The sequence below is a fragment of the Neovison vison genome, chromosome 2, assembly GCF_020171115.1.
Source record: "Neovison vison isolate M4711 chromosome 2, ASM_NN_V1, whole genome shotgun sequence".
Classification (NCBI taxonomy): domain Eukaryota; kingdom Metazoa; phylum Chordata; class Mammalia; order Carnivora; family Mustelidae; genus Neogale; species Neogale vison.
This window is the reverse complement of record NC_058092.1, coordinates 23,261,922-23,289,204: the sequence shown is the minus strand read 5'-3', so window position 1 is coordinate 23,289,204 and position 27,283 is coordinate 23,261,922. Positions and strand designations below refer to the sequence as shown.

Here is a 27,283-nt window from a genome sequence, read left to right as displayed (position 1 = left end):
TTTGTGGTCTGAACTTCTAGAACTCTGGCTGTTTTTGTGCTTTGCTTCCCATTTCTCATCTAATCCAGTCAAACCCTTTGCTTATTGTTGAAGTGTTTGTCTTTAACCTCTTATAAGGAACAACCCAATGCTCTTTTACTGAATTGTTCTTTACTTCATAATCAGAGTTGAGATTCTCTTTTGATGTATTGACCTCTCATTTCAAACTAAGTTTACCAGTGTTTTGGGAGACTGGATAATTATTAGAACTTCAGGGACATCTGGGTGGCTCAGTCGTTTAATCATCTGCCTTTGGCCCAGGTCATGATCCCACGGTCCTGGGATCGAGTCCCACATCGGGTTCCTTTCTCGATGTGGGGGACCTGCTTCTCACTCTGCCTGCTGCTCCTCCTGGTCATGCTTTCTCTCTCCCCTCTCTGACAGATAAATAAATAAACCTTAAAATTAAAAAAAAAAAAAAAAAAAAGAACTTGAACAGATACGTCCTTTTGCAAACTCACAAGCAGTTAACATGATTACATTAAAGATAACACCCACTCAGATTTATGAAGCCTGGGATGCTTTCACCATGTATCCCATTTCAGTAATTTTTGAAGCTGAATGTTACGATTTTGGAAGTTAAAATATTGCTGGTTTTTGGCTTCCCATTCATGCCTTAGTTGTAGTAACATAGGGTCATTATTGTTACATAGGTAGACTACCAACACGCAATGTGATCATTTTTGTTTTATTCCGTGGGCCCATAATTCTTGCTTTTCTGAGTAGATTGTTTTACATGGTCGTGTAGTGGGCTCCCTAATAGCATGCCTGGGAACTATTGGCCAAGACTTCTCACTGTTTTCAAGACTCTTAACCCTTAACATTCTCCTACATAGAGGCAGGAGTAGCTGTTAAGATGGTAGGGTCCTTTTTCTACTGGAATTTGGTGTTTGATCTCACATTTTATCCCTTCAGTACTCCTTACACTTTTGCTCTCCATTTTATTTGATTTTTCAATTTTAATTGATTGTCATTCTTGAAGATCCAGTGCTTGTTAGCTTTCTTGATCTCCGTATCAGTGAGTTTGTCTGTCTCCTTTGAACTCTGTAGTGCTTTGTGCTTCCCTTGAAACCGGAGTCACCATGTTCTTCCTTGTGTTATAATTTCTTGTTTAATAGTCCTTGCTAGATTGTAAGCCCCTTGAGGGTAAACTCTTTGGGTCTTGTTCTTCTGTGTCTTCTGCTTTTGCTTTAGCAGACCAAGTTTTCAGGAAAATTTTAACATATTCCTATTACAGTATCTCCATGATTAAATGGGGTTTACCCAAACTGAAATTTGGAACTAGCCTTCTAAGAGATCTGGAGACCACTCTTTGAGGCACTAGCTTATATACTACTATGTTAGTCCTTTAGATCTAGCCCGCTAAGCTTGTTCGTTCTCATGTTTGTAACTAGACCTGCACAATATCCAGGAAATTACCTCTTTTTTAGAGTCACAGCCTCTGTTGCCATCTGATGAAAAAAAGTATGTAATTCTTTTGAAATCCAGTTTTGTTGGTAACTTCAGGGAGATCACAGATTTGTGGACTGTGGATTGTAACTTTGTTTGCATTGTTTGTTCTCACCTGTAGCTGAGCATATCTTTCATGAGTGAAATGGGTTTCCCCCAACCCATAGCTCTCAGTTTGGGTATTGTGACTCATTTGGCCATTTAACTAGTGCAAGGAAGTACTCAAAGACAAGTTTAGGGCTTGCCTAGGTCCTAGAACCTTAGACAAGGGAGATCATACTCTATTCTGGGGAAGGAAGGACTTTTGGAAGAGGTAGATCTTGAGCTGTGCCTTGTAAGGGTTGTTTATATAAGGAAAAGAGTGAAAATTCCACTAGAGGAAATAGTAGAACTTAAAGGGTTACTATGAGAACTTAACAGGTGCCTGTTCATTAGATAACGTAGTAGTCATCCTAGGCGGTGGGATGAGGTTGGGAAACAGTGACCTGTGAGATTGCACAGACGGAGTTGTGGGTCTTAGCAACTTTGCCATGCTGCCTGATAGTGACAAGACAGTTCTAAGGAGGAATGACTTAATTAACATGGTTTAGTTTTTTTGTGCTGTTAGTTCAGTAGCAGCTGTAGACAATTCTTACCCATATTAATCAGTTAATTATTGATGATTGTGTCCTTCCAGGAATCTGGTTCTGCTGGTAGTGAACAGAGCTGGTGCCCCTAGTCAGGCCGACTTACGTGCAACTGTATGGGGCATTTGGGGAACTAAGGCTAAACTGGGTGGTCAGGAATGTTGCCAGAACATGGGAGTGCTCAATGGGGACCAAGGTTGTATAGACCTTCCTTGAAAGACAGGTGCAATGTTTAGAAATATACACTCCACAGTGTATCTGTTGTGGAGATAGAAACGAGCATGGTGTGGTCATAGGCTGACAGCAGTAGAAGGCGCACTTAGAGGGAAATTCAGCTTGGTGCGTTGGGCTTTTGAGTCCAGGTCCCAGAGGCTTGAGAGCCAGGCCCAAGTCCCAGACATTATTAATGATTGTGAGGATTGAACCACAGATCTAGTGTAGTACGTGTTTTTCTACACATTTCTGCTTTTTAGTATTGGCTTTTTTTTTTTAAAGTTTTGAGTCACTTGCTATTGTTAATGAGGTAGCTTTATATGTGATTTCATGATGGGATCTGGTTTGGACATTGACAAAATAATTCTTTCTTGTGTCCTATTTCCTTTTAATAGGGATTTTGATTTGGTTTCATAAAACTGTTAGTATCAACTTCTATTGAGATATATAGTATAGAACAGCCTGCAAATACAGGAAAGGTAATTTTCATGTAGTTCATTACAGACTTAGTGGTACTTAGGGATACTTTGGGTTTTGGCTAGTTAAATTACTTGTCTAGTCACTGTTTATCATAAACTTAAGATTTATTTAAAGCAAGGATTCCTTTTTTTGTGCCATGAACCAACCCCTTAGCAGTTTGAGGAGAACTGTGGGCTGCATTGCGTGAATGATATATTTAGTATAAGTAGGTTTACAAAAGAAATAGTTATATAGAAATATTACAGAATATTTAACAAAACAATATTTATGAAATATTTACAAGTTGAATATGTATGTACTTAGTCAAACAATGCATGTAGCAGAAGTGGGCATACCTAGTGATCATGATGAGGATAAATGTGGCTTTGGGATGTCTAATAGTTGTCAAGGATCATGAAAAATGTATGGTGACTTTTGTGACTTTTTTTTCTTTCTTTCTTTTTTTGAGATGGGCTGGGAGGAGCAGAGGGAGAGGGAGAGAGAGAATCTTAAGCAGGCTCCGTATTGAGCATGGCCTGCCAGAGGCAGGGCTGGTCTCACAATTCTGAGATTACCTTGATGTACTGAGCCACCCATGCACCCCATATGTGACTCCTATGGTGATTAAGTCACAAGTGTATAGCTAATGTTAATGTGCTTTGTTGCCTACAGTCATAATTGAAAGACATGCTGAATTCCATGAAAATAAGGATAATTTTACCTATCCCAAGTATGAAGATTTGAGGTTTAAGTACCCCTAATTTAGGACATTTTGAAATGTTCATTGATATTTCTGGAGTATTCTCCCTCTTTCCCTCACTTTCTCTTCATTGTCTTCTCCTTAATTCTGGACAGTGAACAGTGAGCATTATAAACAGTGTGACAGTTCATAATAATGTGTTTGTACCATTTTGTGTTATGGTACACGAGCTATCTTCTTTATTTTAATGAAGACCATACAATTATTTATATTTGCCTAAATATATTTTATAAAGTTACTGCTAGATTTCATTATATTACAGTCATATGTAGCAGAAACCAAAGCCAGGATTGCATCCTTATAGATTAATAAGATTAATTGTTGATATTCTTTATTTAGAATTTAGTTAATCTAAAAATAATCCAATGCAGCATGTTGTACAAAATTGCATACTGATGTGCTAAAACTCTCACCTGTTAAGCATGAATTTTAGCAAAGAAACAATACTCCGGAAATCATAATCGAAGTACAGATTCATTCCCTCACAGCCCTAGGCAGATGGGAGAGGAAGCAGCACACAGTGGTTTAAAAAGTGTGGTAGTGATTAGATGTCATTATTCTGAAGCCAGGTTTGTGTAGTGTTAATACAGGTCTTTAATATTCTCAGCTTTCCTTTCAATTGACAAGTGAGAGGAAGGTTATATTATCAGTGTCATGTATAGTCACTGTTAAAATACTGACTTTAGCTAGAGGTTTGGGTCAGTTGAAGCTTACCTTTATTGCTCTTGGACTTTGTTGGAATTTTCTTTTCTTTCTTTCTTTTTTTTTTTTAGATTTTTATTTATTTATTTGACAGACAGAGATCACAAGTAGGCAGAGAGGCAGGCGGGGGGGTGGAGAGAGAGAGAGAGAGAGGAGGAAGCAGGCTCCCTGCTGAGCAGAGATCCCGATGTGGGGCTTGATCCCAGGACCCTGGGATCATGACCTGAGCCGAAGGCAGAGGCTTTAACCCACTGAGCCACCCAGACGCCCCTGGAATTTTCTGATTTTCCTCAAAAGATACTTACTTACTTAGTAGAAGGACATGTTTATTTTTCCCCTTCACATGTTAAGAGATTATTTTGGAATCAAAATAGCAGATGTTCCATCTGCTAAGGATATGTAAAGAAGCTTTCTTTTTGACAATATCATCAGCGTGATTCATATGTACCTGTTCATCCATAAATCGTTGTTGATCCTTGTAGTTGTTCAAATAACCTGGTCGAAAATGGGCTTTGATCTGGAAGCTTCAGACAGTAGCAGACTTTCACATATTTCATGTACTAAAGACTGGCTGTCATGATAAACTTTTTTTCTTAAAAGATTATAGTCCCACCATTGATGTAATAATACCTTCAGTGTTTCGAAGATCTTTTCCCCGTGAACCCTTATAACATCCCCATGGGATAGGGCTACTAAACGTTTACAGATAAGAAACTTAAGACCTCATGAAACTTGGAGAGTTACTGAAGGTCATATACTACAAGCTGTGGGAACATCTGTGTTCTGGTGTCTAGCTCTGGGCTCTGTCCTTTGGACCTAGTACTAGAAAAAAAACCCTTTTGATACGTGGGGCTGTCTCACCTACAAATTCAGTTGCATTTGTGTTTTTCTCTACATGGAGTCTATGGTAAAGCATATTCTTCTACAGCAAAACAAAAGAGGGTTTTCTTCATTCCTTTTTATCTTTGTGACCTGTTGACAGCAGTTCATGCTCATGAACTCATTGGTTTTTTTTTTTTAAAGATTTTATTTATTTGACAGGGAGAGAGAGCGTGAGTGAGAATGCACCACATGAGCAGGGGCAGAGGGAGAGGGAGAAGCAGGCTTCCCGCTGAGCAAGGAGCCCGATGTGGGACTCATCCCAGGACCCTGGGATCATGACCTGAGCCGACGGCAACCACTTAACTGGCTGAACCACCCAGGCATCCCTCATTGGGATTTTTTTATTTTTTAAAAGATTTTATTTATTTATTTGACAGAGAGCTCAATTACAAGTAGGCAGAGAGGCAGGCAGAGAGAGATGGGGGAAGCAGGCTCCCTGCTGAGCAGAGAGCCCGGTGCGGGACTCATTCCCAGGACCCTGGGATAATGACCTGAGCCAAAGGCAGAGGTTTTAACCCACTGAGCCACCCAGGCGCCGCTGGGATATTTTTAAATTAACATTCACTCCAAGGAGTTTTGCCCTCTGCTTTCTTCATCCTGAACTGCCCTGTTGGGGAAGGAGCTGTAAGAGGGGTCTCACAGAAGGGCCATGTCTGTATAGGGGTACTCCCCCTATTCATTAAAAAGGACACACATAAAGGACTGTTCCTAGCTTGTGTTTTACCTGTTAATTTTATGTGTGTTAATTTTGATACTTCAGCTACCTTGCGTGTTAGACATGTCTTTATTGTCCTTATTAGAGAGAGAAGAATGAGTCACAGAGAGATTATCTTTGCCCTGTGTCATGTAGTCTGCATTGGAGCTAAGATATGACTCCAGGCTTTCTGACCCCAGAGTCTATGCTCTTATCCTCTGTCCACTGTGTATATAGCATTAAATGGGTCAGAAGCCAGGGCTGGCAGGACATTTTATTTTGGTGGGGGAGGGAGGGGACAGTCTTTCACACACATCAGCTCCATATTTAGGTATTACTACATATTCTGAAAACTCAGCAACTGTTTTTATGCCAACACATTATTGATAACAATATAACAACAGTGGTAGCTGTCTTTTATCACTTAGCACTATAGTGGGTGTTTCTGACTGCCCCTTTCTGGAATAAAAACCTTGCAGGCTATCTTTTGAAAAGTCATGTAGTGACAGAGAAGGGAGTCAAATCAGTTTGCTTGTGTAGTTCCCAGATTATGCCTTCAGTTTTTCTTACTAGGAACCTTGATGAGCTTGAAGTAGTTGATGCATTTTCCCTTGCATTCACTGTCTTGAACAATTTAAGAATTCAATCCAAGTATATTGTAATCAGTAGTGGCACATTTACCATTATTACCACCTTTAAAACAAGCGTGCTCTCCAATTCTCACAGTATTGTGTTTCTCAGTTACCATTGGCTTGCTTTCTGAAAATGACGAAAATGTTAACAGAGCTCAGTGCTTTGCCCAGCAGATGGCATTTGTATGAGTTTTTCAGGATCCTTTGGAATCCATTACTTGCCAATTACCCAATTTTGTTTTGAATACCCTGTATTTCCAGTTAATATTGGGCCATTTACATAAAGAGAATGTGCCAGAATTGCTGTAATCTATGCTATAATCAAATCTGCTTGCTGTAAATGATAATTTACTTTTGTTAATTGTTTACTGCAGAATGCATTCAAGAAAACAATTCCTTCTCTATTCACCATAATCACTGCGATATCAATCAACTCTCAAACACAGAATATGTGGGAGCTCTTGTAGGACCTGTATGTTTTTAGTTCAAAGTAGTAATTTCTACTTCTCAAAGTACGGTGAAGTGGCGCTGAGACTCACAGACCAAGGTTGTGCAGAATGGTTGGTATTTACACCGACTGGATATATGTGGTACACATACAGTTAAGGGGTTCTATGCCATGTTAAAAACCTGTGAAGTGGGGATAATTCATATGGCATAGCCGTGAGTACTGTTTTTGGTTAATGAGATCACTTCAGAAGTTCTGTTCTAAACACACCTTCTTTATTTCTCTGGCTCCATGTCATAACACCTCACTAATAAGTTCTCAAAAAATGTTGAATGAATTGTTTGCAGCAGGGCAAAGAAGTATAGAGGGAAGAGGCTAGAGTGAGCCATGTCTGATATGTTAAATATTTCAAAAGGCTTGAGGCTAGGAAAATTCCAGAGACCCAGGAAGATACAGTACATATCTAGTGAAACTATGAGGTATTTCTATAGCATTGGAAAAAGCTTAGAAACAACTTTCCACTATTTTACTGTAATGTTTTCTCCCTCCTGGCTGCCCGTCTTGGCTGAGCTGTTTCTTCTTGGTAGGAATACTGTGGAATACTGTCCTTTAGGCAAGACAGACACATGAAAAACAAGTTGGAAAAATCACAAGATCGTAGTTACCCAGTAGTCCTGATTGGCTCCCTTCCCGGAGTGAACAGTTGTTTTGATAGGCTGGTCTGTAAATCCCAGTATTGCTTTTGAAGATTTGATATTTCATCATTGCCCCTAAAGGAGTATTTGTCTTTTTACCGGGAAGTTTCTTGTTTCTTTAACTTTTGAAGATAAAACTCAAAGTATTTTTGAAATCTATACATGGTTACTTTTTATTTCCTTTCATACTATAAAGGCAAAGGCTAATTATACGCTGGTATTTAGAAAGAAGAATATTTACAAAGAGAGGTAACAGGTGACATTAGTTAGTATGTTCAAAATATTCACCTTTTGTTGTCTTTTTAAAAATTTGCCTACTCATAATAATGTCTCTCCACTGCTGAAGGTAACATTATATGTCAAGCTCTGATTATAATTAAGCTGAGTTTGTGGGATGACATTATCTCTTAATGTCTGCAACAGTCAGGTCTCTTCATGAGGAAATCTGTTATTTAAGATCCGTGGCGTCTGCTGTATGTCCTCCAGTGATGTCGGCTCACCTACCAAAAACTGTAGAAAGAGCAGGTAGGGAGGTTGATGATCCTTCCTTGGGAGGTGCCTTCAGTGAGCTTAGCGAATGAGGACATTTTCAGTATGACTGTTTGGAAGGTGGCATGTCAAGGCAATTGATAACCCTCCTTTTTTTGCACCAACACTATTCAGGCTAATGTGTCACCATCTTAGGCAGTGTTGCATCCTTAGTCCTTTGCATAGTCCTTGCATGGGTATTACTGGTTTCATATTATTTGTAGGATGAATGAGTGAATGATTAACCTTGTAGTAAAAAAGAATTTTGGCATATTCTTAGTGTCAGGGCTTTTGCATTCCTTTCCTGTTCCTGTGAACTAAGAAGTGTGCTAAGTCTGTGCTCATAACCCAGGTTTTTTTAGGAGCAGCTGTATTTCTGTTGTTTGATTTCCTACACATAAAGAATAGGTATTTTAGGAAACTGGAGGGCTCCCAAAAGTTGGCAGCTGTCTAATTTATTTTATTTATTTTATTCAGTGTTCCAGGATTTATTGTTTATGCATCACACCCAGTGCTCCATGCAATACGTGCCCTTTGTAATACCCACCACTAGGCTTGCTAACCCTCCCCCTCCCCCCAATCTAATTTATTCGTTGTGATAAGCCACTAGTTGAGGAAGGTATCCATTATCATTTCCCTGGGAAGAGATAGCCAGAGGATGAAATGAACACTTTTTTGCTTTCCTTTCCAAAATGTGAGGATTGATTCAAAGTGTTTGTGGGGTTCTTAAAAGAGGTGAAGAGAGGTGACAGCACTAGGGGCAATGGGGTATAAAGTCATTTTTGCAGTAGATTTAATTTTGAGTGTGCCTTGGATTAGGCAGGACCCTCAGACCTGTTGACAGCTGTTTGGGCGTTTGTATGATTGTTTGTGGTTCAGGGGACAGCAGACTAACTTGTGAGGTAGTAGGTGGCACATGGGAACTGGGTGCACCCACTGGAGGTAGAGAAGGAGAGGGAAAACCTTACTGTGAAGTTTGATGATACCATCAGAATGGGACTGGAGTAGAACAGGAGAACGTTTTTATTTAAAAATGTCATTCCTGATCAAGGGTTTATAGAAATTTCTATTCAGAGAGGTTTTAAGATTATTTCACGAGATAGTTTCTCTAACCTCATCATGTCTTTCTCTTCCTTCAGCTGTTCCAAAGACCCAACGCGCTCGCCGTCCAGCAGCTGACCGCAGCTCAGCAGCAGCAGTACGCACTGGCGGCGGCTCATCAGCCCCATATTGGTAAGTCCTCGGTGGTCCCTGAGGGGGCGGGCCCGCAGTGACACCGTAGCAGCTGCCACGAAACCCACTGCTGGAAAGTGATTCTAATCATCTCAGAGTAGATGGCCTCTTCCTCCTGTCCTGTGCTACCTTTTGGCAGTTCTTTATTTTAGGCAACCCTCTAGACTTCTAAGATTTCTTAGTGTCCAGGTATTGGTCTGCTCCCGCTGTTTTGGGATTTAAAGTATCTAACTACAGTAGTGACTAGCATCAACTCTCTTGGCGAGACTGGGTGAAAGCGATGGCATAAGAATAGTTTTGCTCTTGTCACAGTTGCCTCAACTGTGAGTTTATCAACTTCCCATCTTGCTAAGTAGCAGGTAGTAAATCCATTTTCCAAGCAACATGTATTGAAGATCTGAAAAACTTTTCTCGTTTAATGTCTTTTTTAAAGTAGCTTTGCCCTTCTCCTATAGCACGTGTTAATGTTTGGTGTACATATTTTGTCTTCCTGCCTAGACCTCCCCCCCGGAGCTTTTAAAGGTCTCTTTGAAACAAAAGGCTGTGTACATAAACAAGCTGATGTAGAATTTTTTTTTTTTTTTAAATGTGTCAAAATGATACCTTTCAGTAGGAAGGAGATCGCTAATCAGATTGTGGTATGTTGTGGAAGAAAAGACTTGCTTCCAACCTAAATGTATTAAGGCTAGGCATAACCGCTTTTGCCTGCATCTGGTTTAATTTAAAATTGAAGATGCTAGTCTTCATAAATACCTATACATTTTCTTTGAGAAAAACTTGGGAAAATTGTTTTAAGTGGAGATAAATTCTTCCTTCCATCCCATTAGAGTCTTTAAAATTGCTTTGTTTTAGTCTGCCATAATTTTGATAGTCCTTGAGAAATTGTGCTGAATTTGAAACTGCTTAACAGTTTAAATTGTTAGCAAAGATAAAAAACAAAAAACAAAACAACAACAAAAAAAGACAAAAAGACAATATATAAGTGTCACTCTGATTTTAGTATAGGGATTATTTTAACTTTTTAAAAGACCTCTTTCCTCTCATCCTATCCTGTCTTGTCTTTTTTCTTTTTTCTTCACCTGCAGTATGGAGTGAGTAGCTAAATTGTGTAGGATCTGGTGGGGCTGCAGTTCTAGTTGGGTGTGTTTTTACTGACAGGTGTGTTTTCAGCAGGTTTAGCGCCCGCTGCCTTTGTCCCCAATCCATACATCATCAGCGCTGCTCCCCCGGGGACGGACCCCTACACAGCTGGACTGGCGGCAGCTGCAACACTAGGTGAGGTGTTCTTCTGCATGTGGGACTTTATCCCCTGCTAAAGTCGTGGGGGCTGGCAGGCATTCTTTGGACCCTGTTCCCCAATCCAAGTGGAGATTTTTCTCCTGGTTTCCAGTGTCCTCTCCCTGCCAGCTCGATAGATCTCCTTAGTTGTAACCTCACCTTGAACACATCCAGAGGCAAATTCATGAGCTGCTCCTATATGGGTGTTTGTGATCCATGGAACCACCAAATTGCTCGTACATAGTTTGGGAAATTATCCCCTTTCCTAAGTCATCCTACTGCCTGTGGTCTGCCACAGGCCAGGTCCTTATATTCTATCTAGCAGGCTTTGGCACCTGTTCTCACTTACATGTTCCTGATTTGCTTACCCCTCCAGTGTTCTCGAAAACTGTTTTTAAATGTAGATCTTACCTTTTCACCTTTCTTCTTTAAACCCATCACCAATTTCTTTTCTTTCTTTCTTTTTTCATAGTGTATTATCTTTTTTTTTTTTTTGAAAGATTTTATTTATTTATTTGACAGAGAGCACAAGCGGGGGAGCGGCAGGCAGAGGGTGAGGGAAAAGCAGGCTCCCCACTGAGTAAGGAGCCTGATGCCAGGCTTGATCCTAGGACCCCGGGATTGTGACATGAGCCAAAGGCAGACACTCAGGGGTGTCTGCGCCACCCAGAGGCCCCTCAGGATGCATTATTTTAAATAAATGCACAGCACCAGTGTCCTTTGCCATTTAGTGTTTTCTCAGAGAAGAAGCCTGTCACCGATTTCTGGTTACCCACGCAAACATAGCCCACCGCAGCTATCAGACATGGCTGATTATTCCATCCTAATTGGGTGGTGGTGCGCTATTCCTTGGTGCACTGTTTTTAAGGAGCTACCATGACATACGGAGGATAAGCAAGAATTAGGATCCACTCTGATCTCGCTGTGATTTGTGTGTGGATGTCCCCACATGTATACCACTTTTCTCCCCATCCAGATTGGCTGTCACTGGCTCACACGAGAAATTCTAGCAGAGCTAAAGTAATTTTGGATTGCTGCAGGCACCACACTGGCTTAGGTCTTTGTGTCTTTGGACACTGTGGTTTCCTTAGTCTTCTGTAGTAAATGCTTCCCATTCTTTGCCTGGCGCTCTCCTTAGCTCTCACTGCCACCACCTAGAAACCCTTCCTTTACTAATTCCCCTGTTCTTTCTGTGTTACTTACTTTTACTTTGTATTTGCTTGTGGATGTATGCATGAGTGGTTTTGTTTCCCCTTGAGACTGAACTCTTTCGAAAGCAGTCCTTTCTGTTACTTGACTCTGGAGCACCATTGCTGGCATCATATTGGGCTCACATAGGTATGGTAGATTGAATTCAACATTGGGACAAAGTCAGTGTCTTCCAAAGTAAAAATTCTCTGGGAACAAATTCCTCCAAGTCATGTTAATCATAATTAAATATTACTGTTGTAAGATTTTATTTACTATTATATAGCATGTGATTTGCCACCCTTTTTTTAAAAAGATTTTATTTATTGGGGCGCCTGGGTGGCCCAGTGGGTTAAGCCGCTGCCTTCGGCTCGGGTCATGATCTCAGGGTCCTGGGATCGAGTCCCGCGTCGGGCTCTCTGCTCGGCGGGGAGCCTGCTTCCCTCTCTCTCTCTGCCTGCCTCTCCATCTACTTGTGATTTCTCTCTATCAAATAAATAAATAAAATCTTTTTAAAAAAATAAAAAAAATAAAGATTTTATTTATTTATTTGACAGACAGAGATCACAAGTAGACGGAGAGGCAGGCAGAGAGAGAGAGAGAGAGAGGGAAGCAGGCTCCCCGCCGAGCAGAGAGCCCGACGCGGGACTCGATCCCAGGACCCTGAGATCATGACCCGTGCCGAAGGCAGCGGCTTAACCCACTGGGCCACCCAGGCACCCTTGATTTGCCACTTTTAACTCAGATGCAGTATAGCATTTCTTACTGTTTTCTTTAGCACAGTTCACATTATAGCATGCATTGTGATGGGAGTGTATATAGTGCAGTTCCTCTGTCTCCTTGCCGTTGAGGGAGACAGAAAGCTCTTCCTAGCAGAATGATCTTTGCTAACCATCTTTAGTATTTATTCAGCTGTTACTAACTATTGGCCAAGCATTGTGCTGGGTGCTTTTCTTTCATATGAGTTGTCGGACGATGATTTTTTTCCCCCAAGATTTTATTTATTTATTTATTTATTTATTTATTTCAGAGAGAGAGAGAGAGAGAGAGAGAGCAAGAGTACACATGCATGAGCAGGGGTAGGGGTGGGGGGGAGGGAATCTCAAGCAGACTCCCTGCTGAGCATGGAGTCTGGTGTGGGGCTTGAACCCATGACCCTGAGATCCCAGCTTGAGCTGAAACCAAGAGTCAGATACTTAACCGACTGAAGCATCCAGTGCTCTGGATGATGATTTTACAGATTAAGAATTTGGGGCTCCAAGAGCTGTTTTTTTTGAGGTCACACTACTTAAATATTACAGAGTTGGGGTTTGAACCAGGTCTAACCCAGAGTCCATGCATGCACGTCACTGTAGTGTAATGTTGAACTATCTCTTCTCTTTCTTTTCTCTGCTGACTTACTGTATGTTATTTACAACGAAGAGCTATCTTAGGGACAACACTCTAGTCCTCACTGGAATCATGGTTTGGAGATGAGAGTCTTGCTCTTTGTATCTACCCATCAGCTGAGCCAGACTAAGAAAGACTTCAGTGCTTTCATGAAGAACCATAGATGCTAACCACCCAGACTGTGACACTGCATATGCTTGTGGGGAGCTGATCACACGGGAATTGGAGCAGGCATCCTGATGAGCCAAGCTCCATTGGCGATGCACCCCGGGAGGTATTTTCCTAACCGCAGTCAGAGGCCATGTGACCCCAGAGAGTAGTAGAAATGCTAGTTGAGAAAATTGAAGAGGATTATATGAATGTTGGTGGTAACAGCAGTCTGTGCCCAGTTGAAGGTTTTGTTGTTGACGTGTGACAGAGCCTTGAGACTGTGGCTGCAGGTTGCAATCCAGTCTTTCCCCATGGATGTGGCAACACCCTTACCCTTATCATACCCATTTGCAGGTGAGGAAACTAGGGCCTAGGTTAACGTCTCCATTGTGGTGTTTTCTCTTCCATTCTCTTCTGTAAATGCCCAAGACCACCCCACTTTGTAAACACTGATCAGGTGGGTTTGGGGACTCCCTACTCTCTAACTTGGAGGTGTAAGGTTCTTAGACTCTTCAGATTCTGAGGAGTTAAAAGTTTTTTATAAACCCTTTGCCTACTATAAAAAAGTAGCCCGTATTGTCACCTAGGTTCTCTAAGCAGCATGTTTATTTTGCACCCAGATGTAGTATTTCACAGTGGGTAGCCTTATAAACAGAGCTGCTTGATCTTGGTTAATAGGCCCACAGGTGCAGAAAATACCAAATCAGAAATGTCAGAGCAGTATCGGGCAGTGATGTAATTTGACTTATTGGTATCTTAGAAGCTTAAAACAAACAAACAAACAAACAAAAGACATATTCCAATGGATTTTTGTCTTAATGAAATTTGTTTCTCTCTTTTTAAAAGACTTTATTTATTTGAAGGGGGAGAGAGAGAGCACAAGCCAGGGGGAGGAGCGGCAGGCAGAGGGAGCAGCAGGTTTCCTGCTGAGCAAGGAGCCCAAAGCAGGGCTTGATCCTGATCAGGACCTTGCGATCATGACCTCTGAAGGCAGACGTTTAACTGACTGAGCCACCCAGACACCCTGAAATCTCGGTTTCTGCAGGATTAGCTGCCATGTCAGAATAGACACATTCAAAATAGCTCTTTGGAACTCTTACCTATAGGCAGTGCTGTTATTCAGTCAAGTTGCAGATATTTTAAACTCTGTTTTAAGAAACTTCTCATTGGAGGATGTGTTTCAGCAGCTACGAGGAGCTGGCTTTGAGCCCTGTCTTAGTTGGCAAAATGAAACCTTGGTGTTTCTTGCTGCCATCTTCAGAGAATTCTGTGGTGTAGATTTCTGCCACACCCAGGCTGCTGTCTACGTGGCTGTGTCACCTGTGCTGCCTACTGTGTATGGCACCGACTGTAGCGAGAGCTTGTGGCCAGAGGGGAATAGCTCATTGAGACTGAAGCAGAGGGCTTGGTTTTATCTAGGATGCTTGGCAGGTCTGTAAGGTTTTGCTTCTGTTTGTTTTCAACATTGACTTAAATTCAGAAATTTCATGCATCAGTGTCTGAATGTAGTTGTGTTGAATGACTTCCAGCATAGAAACAGGAGAACCAAGGGCGCCTGGGTGGCTCAGTGGGTTAAAGCCTCTGCCTTCGACTCAGGTCATGATCCCAGGGTCCTGGGATCGAGCCCCACTTTGGGCTCTCTGCTCTGCAGGGGGCCTGCTTTCTCCACTCTCTTTCTGCCTGCCCCTCTGCCTACTTGTGATCTCTGTCTGGCAAATAAATAAACAAAACCTTTAAAAAAAAAAAAAATGGAAACAGGAGAACCAAGCCTTTTTTTAAAAAAAAAATTGTTGTTGTTGAGAACCAAGCCTTTTAGAAATTGAATGTTGGTGCACCTGGGTGGCTCTGTGGGTTAAAGCCTCTGACTTCAGCTCAGGTCATGAGCTCTCTGCTCAGCAGGGAGTCTGCTTCCTCCTCTCTCTCTCTGCCTCCCTCTCTGCCTACTTGTGATCTCTGTCAAATGAATAAATAAAATCTTAAAAAAAAAAAAAGAAAGAAATTGAGTAGCGGAGGTTCAGTGGAGTGTCTGGGTTATGGCGTCGAAGACTGATGGGTTTTCCTGCTTCAGGAGTTAATGAAGCACCACAGCCCCTGTCCCTGTCCGTCATCTCAGGTGCCATCCTTACCATTGAGAGCAGGGCACAGCTGAATCTTTATCTTTTCCCTTCACTTGATGCACACAGACGCGTCATTTATTTCCCTTCAAACAACAAACTCTGTCTCTGTCTGTCCCATGTCTCTGTTCTTTCTCAGCAGAAGCACAGGCCTTTGGCCTTCTTCCTGACCAAGGCCAATTCTTCTGTCTGTCTTAAAACCCATTCCTTCCAGCTTTGATCAGTTATTCTCCCTTTTGTAATATCTTTAATATTTTGTCCTTCACTAGGTTCTTCATCTAGGCCTGTAGTAAGTTGCTGACTTCAGAAGTCTTTTTTTTTTTTTTTAAGATTTTATTTATTTATCAGAGAGAGAGAGGGCAAGAGAGCAAGCACAGGCAGACAGAATGGCAGGCAGAGGCAGAGGCAGAGGGAGAAGCAGGCTCCCTGCCGAGCAAGGAGCCCGATGTGGGACTCGATCCCAGGACGCTGGGACCACGACCTGAGCCGAAGGCAGCTGCTTAACCAACTGAGCCACCCAGGCGTCTTTTATAAAAGTAAGAAATACGTTCTGTTTTCACAAACAGAATTCACGATCAGCTAGTACAAATCTGTGTATCTTTACTATTTTACCGTAGGAGCTGCTGAGTCTGATGTAGTCTTCCGAAACCCTGGGATGATTCCGACTAGTCTAAACTTGCCTTACCTTTCTCTTGATATTTTTAGGTCCGGCTGTGGTCCCTCACCAGTATTACGGAGTCACTCCCTGGGGAGTCTACCCTGCCAGTCTTTTCCAGCAGCAAGCGGCTGCCGCAGCGGCAGCAACTAATTCTGCAAATCAGCAGACTACCCCACAGGCTCAGCAAGGGCAGCAGCAGGTAAATGTAAACAGAACTTATCCCCTGTAAGTGTGAATTTTAGTAATGGTATATCATTAAAGGGTAATGCTGCTCCTGTTAGAGAAATGCTGTGGATTGGCGAGTTCCCTCTAGTGTGTGTTACCTGAATTCAGGCTGAGACTTAACGAGGCTTACCGAATGCTTTTTATGCTCAGGTTCTTGGTCTGCATACCTAGGTAAGTTCATGAGATTGTGTAGGAGAAAAGTGCATAGAGGATCATCCACTTAAGGGTACATGGTTAGCAAGTGGCAAATGAGTACTCATACTGATAGGAAGAGCTGCTCTTCCGCCTTAACTACAGGATGCCGTTGCTGCCTTCCAGACACTGTTCATAGATCACCTCTGCCTCTCCCGCAGGCAGCTTGCCACAGGGAGGCTCGTTCTCCAGACTGCTTATTGAGAACATCAGCTGAACTGGATATAGATCTTTAAACCTATTATGTACATTTTAACTTAGATAATAAGAGCTCTTATTGAGTTGGGAAAGAATAATGAACTATAAAAACTAAGTATGCCATTTTATTTTGAATAGGCCTTTTCTCCTGCTTATTAGAAAAACACTGATTTATTGCTGAAAATTGTGATGAATTGGAAAACTCAAAGGAAAAAAATCCTCATGTCAAGATAAAACAAAATTAATAGGTGGTATTTGTCATTCTAGGTTTATTATTCAATTTCTGATAAAATTGGGGTTATGCTGTCCACGTGGTTTTGAGTTTCTACAGTTTTCCAGTTTCCCATTTTACTTAGTGCTTTTTAGAGATATTTACTAGCTACCTTTAAATCTGTCAGAGTATCCCATACTTTATTTTTACCGGTTTACTATTTTTTTATATTTAGCAATATTTTGATGTTATAATTAAGACTGATATGCTTGGCATAAATGTATTATTATTTCCATGGAATAAATTCCTAGAAATGGAGTTTTTTTGAGCAAATAAAATGAACATTTAGGCTTTGATACACATTGTCAAATTAAAGCTGTCTTTTGAGGCAAAACACCATGCTCATCTGTGTACATGTGACATAATGCAAACAAGAATGCTTTGATTTTTACTAGTTCTACTGTTCAATTTTTCAGATTCTGCAAAACTGTAGAAAAAACACAGGTCTTGAAATTCTATCCAATTTATCCTGGGTCAGTAATTTTATAGTATGATAAGTTTTTGGAAGCTAATGCACGATTTTCTTTGCAGTAGATACAACTCTTGTCCCAGGTATGTAAGGGAGTTTAGCAGAATATTTGTTGACATAATGGGCGATCCCTGTGATATATTTAATAGTTATTCTTTATGAATAGTCAGTATTTACTTGTGTGATGATCTTTATGTTTAAACGGCTGCCAGATACTTGTGGATTTGGTAGACAGAAGTAATTGCTGTGTTTTTAAAATTAGTTCTGCTAGAGTGCATAAGAAAAATAGTAGTAAATACTACTTCTTGAAAGCTTTTTGTTTAAAGCTAAGTGCTCTACCTATGATTTCTTTTATATTTTCTAATTCTGATAAATAGATTTTATGACTTCCTTCATAAGATTGAGGAAATGGGATTTGTGTGCCCAGGGTCACATAGGTATTAAGTTGTTAAGATTTGAACACAAATCTATAATTTCACAGCTGGTATTATTTTCTTTCTTTTTTTTAAAGATTTTATTTATTTATCAGAGAGAGAGGGGGAGAGAGTGAGCACAGGCAGACAGAATGGCAGGAAGAGGCAGAGGGAGAAGCAGGCTCCCTGCCGAGCAAGGAGCCCGATGTGGGACTCGATCCCAGGACGCTGGGATCATGACCTGAGCCGAAGGCAGCTGCTCAACCAACTGAGCCACCCAGGCGTCCCTGGTATTATTTTCTGACCATACTGTGATGTTTGGAGTTACAGAAAGCCAGAGATTTGGTCTTTGTTCTACTACTGACTGGTTTTGCACCTAGGGGTGGGTTGCATGTATATGGAGAATATTGGAAGTTCTGAGTATAGAGAAGCTATATCCTTAGCTATAAAATGAGCATTGTAATCATTTGCATATCAGGGTTTTCTGTCATCCACTATTACAGACCCCACTGAGAAAATGTTACTGACACTCCTTTTTAATAAGCAGCCATATTTTAGTTCCATTGTTGTTTTTGTCAGTTTTTGGTTTCGGTTGTTTTAGGAAAATATGATCAAGTTCTTGGTGAACTCCTTTGTTGTAGTCACTAAAGTGAGAGGCCCTTTTTAAAGTTGATTTTGACCTTTTGGTCTTGAGATTTTATCAGAAAACAGAACATTTGTTATGTTCTAGGCATGGTAACTGTTCCACACCTAACTACTGGAACTTGGAGCATAGTCAGCCACTCCATCTTGCTTCTGATTCCTTCTCATCCTTTTTGTGCAGGTTCCTTTGACCTCTGACAAAAATTTTGTTCTTTTCTATTTCAAAATGTTTCCTAAATAAAAACTCCGTGGGTGCTGGGTTGAAGTCAAGCACACGATGTCATACTTGGTAGTGATTTGGTGCTAGGTATGGCATTTTTAGAGGGAAGTGTTTAGAATGCCTTCTGAACTTTCTAGATTGGGGGAGACTGTGTAGATGATAATTCTACTGAGCATAGTGAACGATTATTAATTAAGATAGCCCCAATGAGCACCTACTTGTGTATTAAGTATAGGGTAGATTTTAAAAGCTGTATATAAATCAGTACCTTTGAAAAGAAATTGGAATTTAACAGATTTTGCGCCAAAAGGTAGCTAGTAAGCAGACTCTGAGAGGAGTGTTTCGCAAGCAGATGTTCAGTCATTTTTGTTGATTTTATTCGATGTTAAACTGTTACTTATAAAATTTTACATATTTGTTTCCACAAAATCCAGACTTGATAGCTGTTGATGAAATTAAAAATACATGAATACTGTCAGCTGACTTGAAAACTTTGATTAATCCTCCGTGTCCCACACAGATTTCTAGACAGTGGATAAAAAGGAAACGCCTTGCTCTTCTCATTAAAACTGGGCCCAGTAGTCTGGATTACCTCTTTCTTCAGGCACCGTGTCCCTTCCTTTGTCCCCCGAGCCTTACACAGCTCTTGACCATACATAAATCAGGTTCACAGTGCCTTATGGAAGTGATTCTTTCATTGATGTTTTATTCATTCTTGAACTGTTAGTATTGGCCATTCTCTGTACATGCTGTTCAGTTTTCCTAGAGAGCTCTTCTGGGTCATTGGTTAGGCATCTTCTAAGTCTTAGTGCAAACACTTATCTGGGCAGCCTTCCTTGATTCTTCTATGTGGATTGAAGCACTTCTTCTCTTGTAAAGTCCGTTAGAATCTTTAGGTCACAAACAAATATTTTGATAGTAATTAGCTCTCAGTTATTGATTATCTCCTGGATACCAAGTATTGTGCCTTGCAGACATTAATTTTTTTTTTTTTTTAAGATTTTACTTATTTATTTGACAGAGAGAAATCACAAGTACACTGAGAGGCAGGCAGAGAGAGAGAGAGAGAAGCAGGCTCCCTGCTGAGCAGAGAGCCCGATGCGGGACTCGATCCCAGGACCATGAGACCATGACCCGAGCCGAAGGCAGCGGCTTAACCCACTGAGCCACCCAGGCACCCCAGACATTAATTCTAATACTCCCAACAGATCTGCAAGATCGGCAGTACTCTCACTACTTGTACAGATAAGGAAATAAAAGACTTGGAGTCAAATAAATGTCTACGTGACTTTTTGCCAGTTTGGGTGGTGGTGTTTCCCTTATACTCATTTAATAAATAGTTGATGGTTAGTGGTGTTTTTCTTATACATTTTTTGCCAAATGGTACCAAGGATAATCTGTACACAGGTTCCTGATCATATGTCTAACTTTTATAAAGAGCAGAGTGATAGTGAAAGTGATCTGATAACTTTCTTTGTCTTTAAAAACATTTAAAACACATTTTATAATTTTAGGCTTGGTCTGTGGGTTTTGCGTTTTTATTTGCTGGAGTGTATAGATCGTGTGGAGTAGATTCTTCAGAGCATTCGGAGTGAGAGTGATCTCCACCATTTTGATACCTGTGTTTCATTTGTGAGAAGGGGATCCTTCAGCACAGTGACAGAGCTGGTATTCTGTACTGAAAGGCAGTGTTCTTGACACGCGTCTCCATTTAGATGGCAGTCTGTGGAATTTAGGAGAGGAGAGATAGGAACAGGTCAGAAGACTCCGAGGTCAAATCTGATGAGCTCATTTGGGGCCACGTGGGCCTTGTTGAATGAGAATAGTGTTAATAGGGTAGAGAAGGTGCCTTATACTCCATAAAGAAAATATAGACGTTTGGTGGGGTTTTTTTCTTTTCCCCTCTTTAAACACAGATATTTTGATTGAACTGTGCGGGTAAATTACCCCAGTTCATCCTATCTAAACTCCCCTCCCCACTCTGCCAGACTCCTCCACCCACTTTTTGTCAAGCACTGATATTTTATAGAGTTGCCATTTGTTGTCTCTCTCATTCACTAGAATAAAAGCTTCAAGAGGACAGGGGCTCTGTCTTGTTCATTGCTTTATCTCCAGTACCTGCCAGAGGATAGATGTTATGTATTTGATTATGAACCATTTTTTTTTAACGCTTTTGGCTACTTATAAAGGTGTAATAATGTTTAAGAATGGTAGAATGAGATTTTACTAAATGAGATGTTGCTAATTGAATTTTTATCCTAACAGCAATGCCATATAAGACATTATAGGAGAAACAGTTTACAACTATCAGTTTTTAAAAGTTGGCCCAACTTAAACGTACGGTGGGTCTTAGGTATTTTCAGTGAGAAGAAAGTAGTTGACTTATTTCTGTCTCCCAGGTTCTCCGTGGAGGAGCCAGCCAGCGTCCTTTGACCCCAAATCAGAACCAGCAGGGACAGCAAACAGATCCACTAGTGGCAGCTGCAGCAGTGAATTCTGCCCTTGCTTTTGGACAAGGACTGGCTGCAGGCATGCCAGGTGAGGCTGCATTGTTGTTTCTAATACTGGAGGGAAAAACAGTCTGCTTGTTGGGGAGATCGAGAAGAGAAGGGAAAAGGCAGTGCTTTAAGCTTGTGTTGGCTTCTCATTACTGGGGGACTGGCAAGGATGACATACACTTGCCCTCACTTAGACTGTAGTTCGCTGATGAGAGCACCTAATTGTTCTGAGCCAGTCTTCGTCTTACATGTATCTCCCCACACACTGCTTGGAGTATGCTGTATTCCTTTGTGATGATCTGTTTTCTCCCTTAGGATTATGGATGATAGATGCAGTGGCCAGGCTACTTTAGCATCACTCCAGGGCCTTAGCCTTCATGCTGATGTCTCTGAACAGTATTATTAGGAAGTTCCAAGTGTTCCTTAATGGGCGAACCCTCCTGGGATTTCTTCCGAGCCAACAGCAGAGATGCTTTGTAGCTGCCTGCCTGTGATTGATATTCATCTTGAATATGTGTTATTTTTGGCTCACTGTCACCTCGTCCTGTTCTTTGCATGGATTGGAAGTAATTTGTGCTGCTTCCTTTAAAACAGGTCCTTATAGGACCTCAGCATAAATGTATGGGTTCTTACAGATGGTGGAGTATAGCCCAATTAATTGATCTATTTATGGATTCACTGAGTAACTTTAACATGTGTCATTTGTTACATAGTTACTAAGCATTCAGGTTTTATTGGGAAGTCACTTATTATTTCTCCTGTTGTTCAATAGAATTTGGAGAGTCCATCTCATATGGTGATGTGAAAGATCCTATTATTTGATGTGTGTCTAGGTTTTACCTGCTAATTTGCAGGATATTTCTGCTTATACTGTTATGAGGTATGAAAGTACCATGATTGTTGTAATCATTTATACCCTCTGTTACTTCTGTAGTCAAGAAAACATAAACAATTGTCAGTGTATGATTTCTGGGCTTGATACTCTGAAGAGCGTGGGTGTTCCCTATCCCGCCGATTTCCCTTTTATTCATTCATTCATTCATTCATTTATAAAGATTTTACTTATTTATTTGTTGGGGGAGGGAGAAGAAAGCACAAGCAGGGGGAGCAGCAGGCAGAGGCAGAGAGAGAGAAGCAGGCTCCCTGCTGAGCAAGAAGCGCCATGCAGGACTCGATCCCAAGACTCTGGGATCATGACCTGAGCCGAAGGCAGGACGCTTAACCGACTCAGCCACCCAGGTGTCCCCTGAGTTCTTTTTCTAAAACTTAGTAGATGGTAAATAATATAACCCCTTATTGTGCCAGATATCATGGTACATCTGTCACATTCATACTTTGTCACAGAAGCTTTATGAAGCAGGTATTATTATCTGCATTGAAGAAATGGATGCTCAGAGATATAGGGTCATACAGCTGTTTAGGTGGTGAAGCCAGGAGAGATATTCTATGTCTCTTTGTCTCCACATCTGAGAGTCTGTGACTGTTGACAGGATGCAGCTACCCAGGAAGCATGGTTAGTTTCATATATACTTGTCTGTGGCTTAATATTTCCAGGTTACCCCGTCTTGGCTCCTGCTGCTTACTATGACCAAACCGGTGCCCTTGTGGTGAACGCTGGAGCAAGAAATGGTCTTGGAGCTCCTGTTCGGCTTGTAGCTCCCGCCCCAGTCATCATCAGTTCCTCGGCTGCACAAGCAGGTGAGCTTCCGTCTTCGTGAACTCCTGTCAGTGGCCCAGAAGAGGCGGTAGATGATGTTCTGAAACGATGTGCTGAAATGTATTTTATTTGGCAGTTCTCAGTATAGCAGTTCTGCCCTGTAATGTTTCAAAGAGAAAATGAGAAGCAGCAAGTGACCTCGATAGATTCTGTTGACAGCCATGTACCAGCTGGTTAGCAGCAAGGACCTGCTCCTCCATGAACGTAGGAAGTTGGATTACTCACACAAAATGGCACCGTTGGCAGAAGTCCAAGGCTAATTTCACAGAAATCCATGACATTATTTTAAGATAATATTTTGTTGTTGTAGTTTTTTGTTTTTTCGATGTTGGTGTTTGCTTTTTTTTTTTTTTTTCGGAGGGCGGTGGGATGGAGGGGAATAGTGAGGAATGGCAGAGCAATACATTTTAATAGGGGTGGGCCAGAATGGGTTTTTATTTTAGGCTTTATGTGTGTGTATATATATTAGGAATATAAATTAGGAACAATAGCAGGAACATCTAGAAGAGAGCAATGTGTTCAGGAATTCGAGGGGATTGTATATATTGCTGACGGGTTCTGGAAAAGTCCTCAACATTGATATTTGTGGAACTTGAGATTTTAGGAAGTAGTCGTATTTAAAATGGCTACATTTGACATCTGTACCTATTTTAAACTGCAGACTCTTTAAAGCTACCACTGTAGTGAATTTGGCTTCCATGGTATTTTGACTTCAAATTGGAAGCATAAGTAGAAAATAGAAGTCTCAGATGGAAGGCTCAAAGGCAGATTCGTGTCTGCTTTGCGAAGCTAGGAGCACGTGACAGTGTTTCTGGAAGGCTAGCGCCAAGGCTGGGGGATGTGGCCAGCGCCTTTCCCAGCCCAATGCTTTGCTTTCTTCTTTGTAGCTGTTGCGGCGGCCGCAGCTTCAGCAAATGGAGCAGCTGGTGGTCTTGCTGGAACAACAAATGGACCATTTCGCCCTTTAGGAACCCAGCAGCCCCAGCCCCAGCCTCAGCAGCAGCCCAGTAACAGCCTGGCATCCAGCTCTTTCTATGGCAACAACTCTCTGAGCAGCAATTCACAGAGCAGCTCCCTCTTCTCCCAGGGCTCTGCCCAGCCTGCCAACACATCCTTGGGATTCGGAAGTAGCAGTTCTCTCGGCGCCACCCTGGGATCAGCCCTTGGAGGGTTTGGAACAGCAGGTAGAAATCCAACTTAAGTGCTGTTAAAACTGAATTTTCGTTGTTTTTACAATCTCTATGGAACACTGATGATGCATGGAACCCTGGACAGATAACCCAGGCAGATCTGGACCGAGCCCCGTGGGAATCCGGCCATCCCACATATCTTTGAGATGACGGACTGTTAAAATCAAGTTTCACAGTTGGGGCTGATTTCAGGTTTATGCTTATATTGCTACTTATTTATACTCTCATAGTTGATTTGTTTCAGGGATTAGAAAACCTGGGGAGGTTTTTTAACAGGCATTGGGAAGAATCTGGAGGGAAGTGTAGAAATGTGGATGTTAAAAACCGAGGGAGGAGGACTGATCAAAGACCACAGGGTAGTGTACCCCACAGTCTACAGGCCTTATAGAGTCGGGAGTTTGCTCCAGTCTTTAGAGAAGAATGAAGGTGGCTATTATGGAAAAGTGGGAAGAGGGACATTAGGCTGAGATATTTTTAATGTTTCAATGGGAGGATAAAGCAGTAAAGCAGTAAAGTAGTAAGGAATACAGTGGGATAATTGCAGTGTTTGTAAAACAATGTAATTTCAGAACAGAAGGGCATGTTTTGAGAGAGAGAATCTTAAATTGGAATTGGGGGCTAGCAATAACTCTTGATTGAACCCATTGAGAAAACAGGCTTTCACATGTAAGTCTTGTGTAGCGGGGAAATTACCCCATTTACAAATCTTTTTTCTGTACTCCATTTTTCTACTAGAACCTTTGGGTTGATGAAAGGCATTCTTTCTAGCCCATTTTCTTTCACCTTTTCCATAGCTTATGTGGCCGTCCGAGCTTTTTACCCCATTTCCACTCCATAATATGTGACACCAAAGGAAGGTAAATTCAGCATTCGTGTGATGGTTTGAACAAAAGCTTCATGTTAACCTGAGCCATGTCCTCTTTATTACTTACCTGCCCCTAGAACTGCCACATGAACAGTTAGGCTGTCTCTGCTGACAAATTTGCAGTGGTAAGGAGTCTGGATCAAAGTGTTAGGAACAGGTCACTGGGCTTGTTCTTCAAAGAACAGGCCTTTTCTTATCTGCATTGTTTTAATTCCATTTTAGTTGCAAACTCCAACACTGGCAGTGGCTCCCGCCGTGACTCCCTGACTGGCAGCAGTGACCTTTATAAGAGGACATCGAGCAGCTTGACCCCCATTGGACACAGTTTTTATAACGGCCTTAGCTTTTCCTCCTCTCCTGGACCCGTGGGCATGCCTCTCCCTAGTCAGGGACCAGGACATTCACAGACACCACCTCCTTCCCTCTCTTCACATGGATCCTCTTCAAGCTTAAACCTGGGTAAGAACCATTACTCTAACACCACCTTGAACTCTAGAAATCTCTTGCCACTGATGACATTACAAGTTCTTTGCGTAAGCAAAGGACAATCCCTTTATCCTAGGAGTGTCCTGGGTGTTCTGTGCCTTCCTTAAGTGCCTCATGTTATTTAGGGTATACCTAGAGAGCATAGCAGTTTTGGATTTATTGGGTGCATCCCCTGTATATTCACTTCAGCTTCAGTCTGAACATCTTGTTCTTTGGCTGCACATGGGAGTCTTTCATTATAAACCCAGGGCAGAGTCATTTTCAGGGAAGCTGGAAAACACAGAGACATAGACAAAGAATGTGTTCACCTAGTGTCACCACCGAAATATCACAGTTAATATTTTGCCGTATTTTTCAGACTCCCTCCCTTCTCCCCTCATATACACTTAATATCTTACTTTTCCACATAAACTGTTTTATTTTTAAAAATTGCCAGACTCTTACTATTATTTTTTTGGTATAAATTACCTAGTATGCTAATGAGTATAGATGTGTATTTCTCAAGTGTATGTCTAGGTTGTTATTATGTATGGGGATTTAAAAATGTTACCATCTAGTTGCTAAAATGAGGAAAAAAAAGAGGATTGCAAACAGCAGGCTGTAAGAATGAGAAGAAACTTACATTAGTACTTTGAGTGGCAAATTCCCAAGCCTTCCATGAGGTGGAGTGTGGTGCATACTTCCTTCCCCTCAGTTACTTACCAAGTTTGCATATTGAAGTGCTGATTTATTTCTTAGATGAGTGAAGTTGAGACATTGAAGTAGAGTGACCACGCAATTTGTGGCACAACCCAGGACACATTTGAGAGTAGATGGGGGTGCGGTTAACAATGAACTCAGTGACGACAGACCTAAACAGGCAGTGTCCTAGGAAAAGTCAGCATGTATGGCCGTTCCCTAGAAGATTTTGTTCAGTTTTTATTTTTAATCCTCTCTTTTGTTTGTTTGTTTATTTGTTTGGGGGCTTTGGGGGAGCAGTTTTATCTTCATAGTAAATTTGAGGGGAAAGTACAGAGATTACTCCTGTACCCTCTGCCCTGTACACATGCAGGTTTTTTCAGGATCAGCACCCGCCACCAGAGCGGTACCTTTTACAGGTGATGAACCTGCATTGACACATCATTATCTTCCAGAGCTTGTAGTTTACATGGACTCTTTTCAGTTTTTAACCAGCAAGATTAGAAGTGGCTTTATGGGCTCCGAGATGAAGACTGACTGAACACAAATAGTACGCTTTCATTTGGAAATACAGAGACTGGGGAACGATTTATAAAAATCAAAGAAGCCCTGATAGTAGAGGTAATATTCTGGACTAAGAGTGCCATCTCGGATTTGGAGAGGTGGTTTTTAAGGCAAAACTGTGTACGTATGTATGTACATACACATTCTGTGAGTGTGTGTGTGTTCTGAAATCTCACATGGTCAGAGCTGTCCTTGTGGAACTCATTGTCTTAGGTTATATATAGATGTTACTTTAGAGAAGTTGTCGGGCCATTCCAGATTGGAATATCCAAGTTGGACTGATAAGGCAGTGGGGTACATTGCACAGTAGTGTTTCCTAGTGACAGAGTGCTTGGCTTTAAAGACAAAGACTAATGCATTGTAAGGGGTAAAATAAAAGTCCCAGTTTGGTGTGTAGATGGAAGGAGCTAACACGTAGTAGTTATTATCTGCTACTGTTCATGGTTTTGGGTAGTGTACATGTAACTCTGGTAGGTGTAGTATTTTGCCCATGGTATGGAAGTGAGGAAATTTCCTGA

General features: G+C 41.4%; 1 protein-coding gene and 1 non-coding gene across 13 annotated transcripts in view; both read left to right on the top strand.

The window, feature by feature from the left end:
• PUM1 (pumilio RNA binding family member 1) overlaps window positions 1–27,283 on the top strand; it is a 135,557-nt gene that overhangs the window by 77,784 nt on the left and 30,490 nt on the right. For 6 of the 12 annotated variants that reach the window (XM_044237641.1, XM_044237638.1, XM_044237632.1 and 3 more), the window contains 7 exons: window positions 9,267–9,360; window positions 10,531–10,635; window positions 16,185–16,336; window positions 21,167–21,305; window positions 22,820–22,963; window positions 23,870–24,166; window positions 25,260–25,496. In XM_044237641.1, coding sequence (XP_044093576.1) covers window positions 9,267–9,360; window positions 10,531–10,635; window positions 16,185–16,336; window positions 21,167–21,305; window positions 22,820–22,963; window positions 23,870–24,166; window positions 25,260–25,496 — 1,168 coding nt within the window. The remainder of the gene's footprint in view (window positions 1–9,266; window positions 9,361–10,530; window positions 10,636–16,184; window positions 16,337–21,166; window positions 21,306–22,819; window positions 22,964–23,869; window positions 24,167–25,259; window positions 25,497–27,283) is intronic. The other 6 variants (XM_044237639.1, XM_044237631.1, XM_044237634.1 and 3 more) reach the window with 3 other exon arrangements.
• Window positions 21,425–21,502, top strand: LOC122901614. The gene has a single exon (XR_006383606.1). It is a non-coding gene; the product is annotated as a small nucleolar RNA SNORD103/SNORD85 (small nucleolar RNA).